Source organism: Diaphorina citri, unplaced genomic scaffold (genome assembly GCF_000475195.1).
Source record: "Diaphorina citri unplaced genomic scaffold, Diaci psyllid genome assembly version 1.1 scaffold4233, whole genome shotgun sequence".
NCBI classification, from domain to species: Eukaryota; Metazoa; Arthropoda; class Insecta; order Hemiptera; family Psyllidae; genus Diaphorina; species Diaphorina citri.
This window is the reverse complement of record NW_007381632.1, coordinates 2,452-11,944: the sequence shown is the minus strand read 5'-3', so window position 1 is coordinate 11,944 and position 9,493 is coordinate 2,452. Positions and strand designations below refer to the sequence as shown.

The 9,493-nt window shown below is 34.1% G+C and overlaps 1 protein-coding gene across 1 annotated transcript; it reads left to right on the top strand.

Moving 5' to 3' along the window:
- The first annotated feature begins 1,045 nt into the window (after positions 1-1,045).
- LOC103520887 (dystrophin-like) lies at positions 1,046-8,781 on the top strand. Its single transcript, XM_008485984.2, has 3 exons — positions 1,046-1,249; positions 8,232-8,376; positions 8,653-8,781. The coding sequence occupies exons 1-3, from the start codon at positions 1,179-1,181 to the stop codon at positions 8,779-8,781; spliced, it is 345 nt and encodes a 114-aa protein (XP_008484206.2). The 5' UTR covers positions 1,046-1,178.
- The last annotated feature ends 712 nt before the right edge of the window (positions 8,782-9,493 follow it).

Sequence of the window (9,493 nt, the reverse complement as noted above, 5' to 3'; positions counted from 1 at the left end):
TAGTTTGAGTGTTACACTTCAACCTGGCATCCAATATCCAATAGATACGTTGGCTTTTACAACCCTTTCTGACATAACATCTTTGATTTGGTACAAGTAGAATTTTGTACATTGTGGTGTTTGATAAACCAACCTCATCAGAAAAAAAATAGAAGGTCCAAGAATGTATCTAATGGAAAAGAAAAGCAATAAAATTGCTAGAAAAGGTAAACAGATAAATATGAAGTAAAATGGAGAAAAAAGTGAGTTGGAAAAAAACAAGGCAGAACAGGAAGGGAAAAGTGCGTGGAAAATGGTGCAAAAGGAAACCGATATTATATTCGTTCCGTTTTCATTATTTATAGAAAAATAAATAGTGAAAGAAAAACAGGATAACTGTGGGAAGGAAAGGACTAAGAAAATCACTATGTGTAATGGTTTGTTCTCAGATATTTTCACATCATTTATTCAAAAAGCTTCTTAATAGTTGAGACAGTCGGTGTGAGGAGCTTAGAAAGAAATCTAGGATGAACTTTACTAATATTTTAACAGCATTAGAAAAAGAAATCCTTTCGCAAGTTCTTTTTACTTGTAGGTTTGACCTGCAGGAGCTTAGAAAGAAATCTAGGATGAACTTTACTAATATTTTAACAGCATTAGAAAAAGAAATCCTTTCGCAAGTTCTTTTTACTTGCAGGTTTGACCTGTCGATTCAAAGAACTCACTTTCATGTTCAAGTGCTTTATCTCCAGTTAACTTTTTCAAGTATGTATCTGTATCTGATGGTGTATACCCAACGGTATGGAAACATAGAATGTAGTAGTAAAAGATTGGTCAAGTGGAAAAGTGGAAAAGCATGTGGTTTTGTTGAAAAGCTCTTGAACTTGACCTTGTTCCGTTAATGAAATATGCCTCACAGCTCACAGTTCTCCTATTCAAGTTCATTTCTTTATAGATCATCGCCGTTAACGTAAGACATGAACTATCTCTAGTTTCATTGCATCAAGATTTTAACGGCCGCGGCCCAAAAAATATGCTCTTTCTTTCCCTTGTCAAACAAATCTCTCATATATCAAACTCTCGCTTTTTGTTCGCAGGATCTTCAAGCCGAAATAGAGAGCCACAAAGATGTCTACAGTTCGCTGAACACGAGTGGCAAAAGACTGCTGGGAAGTTTGACATCCCAGGATGACGCTGTTATGCTTCAGAGACGATTAGACGAAATGAATCAAAGATGGCATCATCTGAAAAATCGAAGTCTGGCCATCAGGTAAGTGCCCAATGTTGACGTCTTCTCTTTGATCCTTAGCAGGTGTGCAATCAAAAAGTGCACATGCTTCTGAAGAAAAGCTGTAATTAGGCTGTGCGTTGGTGGCTGTTTGGTGAGCGTTAGGGATCGGGGTCGAATCCCCTTCGGATTATAGAAATTTTCGTTCGATAAACGTATAATTTCTTATAAAAAATAATAATAAGAATAAAAAATATGTATCAATTAAAAAATATTACATTTCCACAATGATACCTGTAATTGTAATTAAACTTAAAATTGATTGCATAAATAATAATATAATGGTAGTTTTAAAAGGTAAAGTTTTTTTTTTTTCAACCTATACATTTCCACAATGATACCTGTAATTGTAATTAAACTTAAAATTGATTGCATAAATAATAATATAATGGTAGTTTTAAAAGGTAAAGGTTTTTTTTCCAACCTAATCTGACGTTCCTGAAAACATCGAAATGTACGTTTTGCGAAATTAGTCGCTACAAAAACAAATTCTGTGAAATATTATAGAAGGCTAATGAAAACGCGTGTTAATATTTTTATGAAATGCGCCAAAAGCATACCGTACTTCAGTATCTCTAAGATGAGGTTTTTATTTTCTCAATTAACTGTGATGTTGGAAATAATTAGTTACATAACTAGTTAACAATCTGACGTTCCTGAAAACATCGAAATGTACGTTTTGCGAAATTAGTCGCTACAAAAACAAATTCTGTGAAATATTATAGAAGGCTATGAAAACGCGTGTTAATATTTTTATGAAATGCGCCAAAAGCATACCGTACTTCAGTATCTCTAAGATGAGTTTTTTATTTTCTCAATTAACTGTGATGTTGGAAATAATTAGTTACATAACTAGTTAAGTTTATAAAGTACCTAAATTCAAAAGTAATATTTAATGGTTCTCCTTTTGTCTCGTGGCGCTTTGCAGGACTACAAATTTCAGTTGATATGTTCCAATGTAGAATGCAGAGTTTAATCTTCTATAGTTTGAGTGTTACACTTCAACCTGGCATCCAATATCCAATAGATACGTTGGCTTTTACAACCCTTTCTGACATAACGTCTTTGATTTGGTACAAGTAGAATTTTGTACATTGTGGTGTTTGATAAACCAACCTCATCAGAAAAAAAAAATAATAATAATAAAAGGTCCAAGAATGTATCTAATGGAAAAGAAAAGCAATAAAATTGCTAGAAAAGGTAAACAGATAAATATGAAGTAAAATGGAGAAAAAAGTGAGTTGGAAAAAAACAAGGCAGAACAGGAAGGAAAAAGTGCGTGGAAAATGGTGCAAAAGGAAACCGATATTATATTCGTTCCGTTTTCATTATTTATAGAAAATAAATAGTGAAAGAAAAACAGGATAACTGTGGGACGGAAAGGACTAAGAAAATCACTATGTGTAATGGTTTGTTCTCAGATATTTTCACATCATTTATTCAAAAAGCTCCTTAATAGTTGAGACAGTCGGTGTGAGGAGCTTGGAAAGAAATCTAGGATGAACTTTACTAATATTTTAACAGCATTAGAAAAGAAATCCTTTCGCAAGTTCTTTTTACTTGTAGGTTTGACCTATCGATTCAAAGAACTCACTTTCATGTTCAAGTGCTTTATCTCCAGTTAACTTTTTCAAGTATGTATCTGTATCTGATGGTGTATACCCATCGGTATGGAAACATAGAATGTAGTAGTAAAAGTTTGGTCAAGTGGAAAAGCATGTGGTTTTGTTGAAAAGCTCTTGAACTTGACCTTGTTCCGTTAATGAAATATGCCTCACTGCTCACAGTTCTCCTATTTAAGTTCATTTCTTTATAGATCATCGCCGTTAACATAAGACATGAACTATCTCTAGTTTCATTGCATCAAGATTTTAACGGCCGCGGTCCAAAAAATATGCTCTTTCTTTCCCTTGTCAAACAAATCTCTCATATATCAAACTCTCGCGAAGTGGGTTAGAATTAGTATGAGTGAGTGAGTCAGTGAGTCAGTCAGTCAGTCAGTCAGTTACACAAGGGGCTGTATATATTTAGGATACCTAATTTGACAAATAATGCTCTAGACTAGACTAGACTACTCTAGACAAAAATACTACTTTAGAGTCTAGAAGTGAAGATTTTAAAATGGCCATTACTACTTTGGCTAATGTTGTTGAGGTAGTTTCTAGATATGAATATATTTTGTTTCTAGTTGTTCACTTTCCGCCACAGACCTGACAGATACTAAAGGTAAATAAAATATCCACATCTTGGTTATAAAACACAGCTGGTTTATAGTACTAAAGTTTGACAAATGTTAGCGCAGAATTGATTTAGAATGATAGTACATAACTTTAACAGACCTGACAGATACTAAAGGTAAATAAAATATCCACATCTTGGTTATAAAACACAGCTGGTTTATAGTACTAAAGTTTGACAAATCTTAGCGCAGAATTGATTTAGAATGATAGTACATAACTTTGAATATTATTGTTTGCTTATGGAAAATAGTGAGTAAAGAATATAAACATCAAACACACGTCACGTCATGTAGGTATACCTGGATTTCTCCATCTCCCTCCTATACATTTCCATTGTACATATTTCTCTCATACCCTATGACGCCTACTTATTAGCCTTTTACTGCGAAATCCTGAGTTTATCCTCTTTAGGAATATTATTCTCCTGTGTTCTAGTTATTATTACTTATTAGCCATTGTCTCTTTATGTTTATATACGAATATGAGTTTTCCATTCTTCTTCTCTCCATATTTCAACAAAGACTGCTCTCTTTTCTATGCCTAGTATTTTGCTCAGTTGCACTGGCACTCTGTCTTTCATTCTCTTAATCCATTGTTTCCCCTATTAAAATTACAACGAATATGAGTTTTCCATTCTTCTTCTCTCCATATTTCAACAAAGACTGCTCTCTTTTCTATGCCTAGTATTTTGCTCAGTTGCACTCTGTCTTTCATTCTCTTAATCCATTGTTTCCCCTATTAAAATTTCTCTGTTTTCCTTTTCTTCTAGAACCTTTTTCTCTTCCCATGTATTTTCAATAGTGGAGTTAATTACAGTACCTACCAAAGGTAGAGAAGGGCCAGACATGATGTTTACTTTGCTTTAATATTCAAAGTTTTTCCAATAGAATTTTTATCTTTCAAATTCAACCCAAGTTTCGTAAGTATTTTGCCACTAGATAGCAAATTTTGAGAAGGGTCAATGCGAAACAGCAAATATTCGTGTGCGGTAGGTCAGAAAACTTCTATTAAAACTTGAAAGCCAGGTTTATGAAATGTGAAAATGAAATGTTGCAATTTTCATTTTATCAATTTCTTTAGTGTGATGAAAATTTCATCAATCTCGCTTTGGAAAGTTCGGAAAATGTATTGATGTTGTTAATAACATCGGAGACGTTGATATCACCTGTTATCTTTCAATACGGGGTAACTTTTAGCAAGTCCAAACCTTGGAAACATTCAACATATAAAGATTGATTATGTATGGTGAAGCTTGGGAATTTTTGCGGTATTAATCTTGAATGCAAAACTATATTCTAAAAGGTGGCATGAGCATTGACCATGGAAACATTCAACATATAAAGATTGATTATGTATGGTGAAGCTTGGGAATTTTTGCGGTATTAATCTTGAATGCAAAACTATATTCTGAATATTGACCCACCGAACACGTGGTCGACCTGAATGTCTGTTACCGTCTTGGGGTATCCAATCCAGAATTTTATTCAATGCCCTCAGTTGAAGAAGATTGATACACATTTCACGTATTTATTTCTTTGTTAACATACCCTGTAACTTATTACTCAAGGAAGGAAGGGATTATTTAGTATGTCAAAGCTAACATAACTTAGCTTTTAAGTAAAAATATAGAAACATGTACGCACGGGAAAATCATAAAATACAATTTCCTTAGCTATCACCGACTCTCACTTTCCTTGCGAAAAAGAAAGAAGAAGAAAACTTGCATATGTCAGCACAAGTCAATTTTATAGCGGTACCTACTATGAAATTTCAATTAATGTAATATTAATTAGACACGCTAGAATCTAGATGTTGGAAAATGAATAAACTTTTATATTATGAAACTTTTCTAAAGCGTTATTAAAAGTGAGATTGATGAAGATAAGATGTTGTCACATGTTAGTTAGGGAGGTTGGAATATGTCATAGATGGAGCGAGGGACAATACCATTGGACTTGGTACTAGACCAGGGTTGTCAGGATAAGGGATTAGTGTGAGGGGGCAAAACGGATATTTCCACCCATTTCCCGATTTTGAAAATTTGGACCGATTTTACTACAGTATATAGCGATTTTAACACCAAATAATATTGATTTATTATCTGTCAAAGTAGCTTGGATTTCATGCAGGGAGGAGCGTAGACCACATTTGACGAGGATTTGACGAATTGGAGAAGATGATTGTAGCTCCAAGAAGATACGTAAATAATGTATCCTTCAAGCATGGCACATTGCATAACTACACAAGTTTCAAGGGGTACACAAAAAAAAATATTGTACAACTTTTTATTCTTCTTCTATATCTGTATTGGAATACATACTTGTATATCGTCATGACCCTTTGCGAGTAGGTATGTACGTACGAGTTCACTGACATATTTTGGACAGGGGCGAACCAAGGCCCTAGGGGCGAAAATCAAAATCCCAAATTCACATTTCCAACTTATCGTAGGATTTATGATTCGACTTTTCCGAAAAGGTTGATAATATTTGAACAAAACTCCGCAGTAACAACTATAATAGCAATTTTGTCATGGGAAAAAAATGTGATTATATCCCCCCCCTCCCAAGATAAAAACATACGTATAGGTAGGTACATAGACTATGTAGTATAATGACATTTATTATACAGTGCATGGCACTTGTATTACGTAGGTATATGGTCTGTTTTTTTTTTTTTCTTCCGATCTTTTAAGCTAAACATCAGCGGGAAAAAGTCCATAATGTTTCGCACCCTCTCAGTTTTTTGGTCACTCTACATAAATAGCTCCCTATAGGTTTGACATGTTTCACACACACGCCATAAAATTTAGATGTGCATTTTGTATGGGACGACCAGAAAAATTAGATTGTTCGCTTCCGTAAAAAAAAAGTGAAAATGTTGGGTTTCAAATGAATAAATGATCAGTTTTAAAAAAGGAAAATAATATTTCGGTGCGAATAAAAGCTTTCTTTATTAATCTTAATTAACGTTCACAGTCTATGTTGTGTGGATGATTTTACACTATTTTCGCTTGTTATAGCTGAATTCAAATGCTTGCGAAAGTAAAATTGATTGGTGCTATATCGATCCTACTATAAGCTTCATAAACTAGACAAGATCTACGAGTATAAAGCTTTCAGGACATTGTTTGGGTGAGATAAGTTTAGTATATGGGCACTATTAATGGTAGGTACACCGTTTTGTTCTACCAGCATTCAGTATGACAATTAACTCAACGTGAAGTCTATGTAGGTATGGGTATAGTTTTATCTTCTATACATATACATTATAGAGGCATACCTAGGAAGTTTACAATGAACATAATAAACCCCTTTAGTACCGTTGTCTTCTTAAGGGACACATCATGAAGGTTGAACGTAATCATTGGACAAAATCTATTAAATAGAACATGAAGACGAGATGGAATTCTGTCAAAGGAAGAAGGTTAAAGAGGCAAAAGAGAGAAAATTTATGGGTCAAAGACAAAAATCGTAATCTCCCTCTAACGTGACATTTTTGCGTTCACACAGAGAACTGAATAGGATTGAATGGTATAAAATAAATAAAGGTATCTCCCAGGAGATTCTCGGGAGGTAATAGGGACATACTCCAAGTTTCAGTATCATATCATCAAATATTCGTGTTCCCTGCTCCTGCTCTTTTGCTTCTCGTTTCAAATTCCCCAATATGTTTTCATTAACACCCGTAAAACTTGCCCTGAGTTGTACAATCCTGCTCGTCAGATCTGGGGTCCCCACTATGTCCAGAAATATAATTTACAGAAAGGATTGCCTTTCTAATAAAACATGATAACCTGTCTTTGGAGAAATACCTATTGGAAATATGAAGCACAATGAACTAATTCGAATCTTCCATAGTTTAGCATTGTACCAACTGAGTGGTTTTTGAAGAGTGGAGAATGTCCACTCCATAGAAAAGGAATATCTAAGTATTAAGATCAAATGGAAAATGAAATTCCACTTATTCCAAGAATATCTTCAACCTCATACATTTCACAAAGGAAATCTTTGATGACGAGATCAAATGGAAATGAAATTCCACTTATTCCAAGAATATCTTCAACCTCATACATTTCACAAAGGAAATCTTTGATGACGGAATTCAAGAATTTCAAGATAAAAGATATCAAATTCTAGACACAACAGCTGTTGGTTGAAATTCTAAACGCTTTTGCTCTGAACCGTTTGACAGGCTGAAAGATTTTCATCAAATTAACAAAGTCGTAAATAATTCTTCAAAATTCGAACATTACAAAGAGCACATGGTGTTACGTTTGACAGGCTGAAAGATTTTCATCAAATTAACAAAGTCGTAAATAATTCTTCAAAATTCGAACATTACAAAGAGCACATGGTGTTGTACTGTTGTAATTCATTCGTTCGAAAGTTCGCATTTCTTCTTCTACATAAACACTGAAGAATTTCTTCTTTTTCCTTCCCTATTTTGTTTCTCCAACTCGTTATTCCGTAATAAATGTCAACTTAGTCACTTTAGTCCAATTGTAAATAAATTTTCCCATGGGATTCCCCTGTGTTTTGGAGCTTTATTCACTTCACTTCTTTTTAAAGATTTTCCCTTTACTTTTTCGATGTCTGCCAAATATCCTACCTGATTTTTAATTTGTATTGTGACGTTTTATGTGTGATTGGGCTAGTGTGAAAGACGTGCTCAAGTGATCCCTCTTAAGTTAAGTATTTTTACTCCATTTCTTTTGATTTCAGGAACCGATTGGAAAGCAATTCAGAACACTGGAATGCGTTACTTTTGAACCTGAGGGAACTTAGTGACTGGGTATTTAGGAAAGATGCTGAACTGTCTAGATTGGGTCCTATAGGAGGTGATATCAATGTCCTACAGAAACAAGAGGTAAGCCAGCACAGTGTTACATTGTTGAACTTGTGGAATGAGCTGAGAAAAATTGAACAAAAAAATCATTCTATCTTTATTTATTTATTTATTTTTAATCTGATATCTATTGCTCCAGGCGTTTTAAGATAGTTGCAAGTATATTTGGAACATTCGTATCTAGGTGTTGGTCAGTATAATGTGTACTGCTGTATTGAAAAGATAATTTGGCATGGGTTTTCCATAAAATATCATTTTGAAAATTTGTTGACAAACTTTCCTTGATTTTATTTCCAGGATGATCATCGTGCGTTCAGACGACAACTGGAAGACAAGAGAGCCATTATAGAAAACAGTATTCTCAGTGGACGACAATATCTCAATGAAGCCTCACTGACAGACCTGACAGATACTAAAGGTAAATAAAATATCCACATCTTGGTTATAAAACACAGCTGGTTTGTAGTACTAAAGTTTGACAAATCTTAGCGCAGAATTGATTTAGAATGATAGTACACTACCGTTGAACCTTTGACACGTTTGGCAACGTAGCCTACTTTTTAGATGACTCCTTGCTGCCATATTCAAATGGATAAGGTATAGCCTTTTCTTTTTCACCGTGGGGTGAAAATCTTCTCGAGTTTATGAAATTGAACATCAGCTATGTCTATGAAAAGGTTATTTTTTGTTTTAATCTTTGGAGAAAATCACATTGAAAAAGACAAGGCGAACAAATTGTATTGTTCATTTTTTCACTTTCTTTCACTTCATTTGCCTTTATAGGTGACGGGATCTTGTGCTTTTGTGCTTTCTATTATTCTTATAGGGGACCATAGATGTTTAGCATGTGTGGGTATATTATGACAAGAACAGGGAAGTGGGTATTTTGTATTAGGCCAGTGTTTTTCAAAGATTCTTAGGGTGTTTCTGTATTATCTCATCATGATTACAGGCCGGTCTCATTTTACATTTCTTAGGCCCGCAGTAAGAAGTAAGAACGCAACCAAGATCGTTTTAATATTCAACTCATTTCCCTTTGTGTTGAAAATGTTCATTCGAGATGATTTTATTTGTTTTTTTTTATTTTCATTTTGTAACTCAAACACGATAGTGTGGAGTAATAAATGTACCGTAATTC

Coding starts and splice junctions, on each gene's coding strand:
- LOC103520887 (XM_008485984.2), top strand. CDS start 1,179: ATGCTTCAGAGACGATTAGACGAAATGAATCAAAGATGGCATCATCTG. Junction 1,250..8,231: donor AATCGAAGTCTGGCCATCAG/GTAAGTGCCCAA, acceptor TTTTGATTTCAG/GAACCGATTGGAAAGCAATT. Junction 8,377..8,652: donor ATGTCCTACAGAAACAAGAG/GTAAGCCAGCAC, acceptor TTTTATTTCCAG/GATGATCATCGTGCGTTCAG.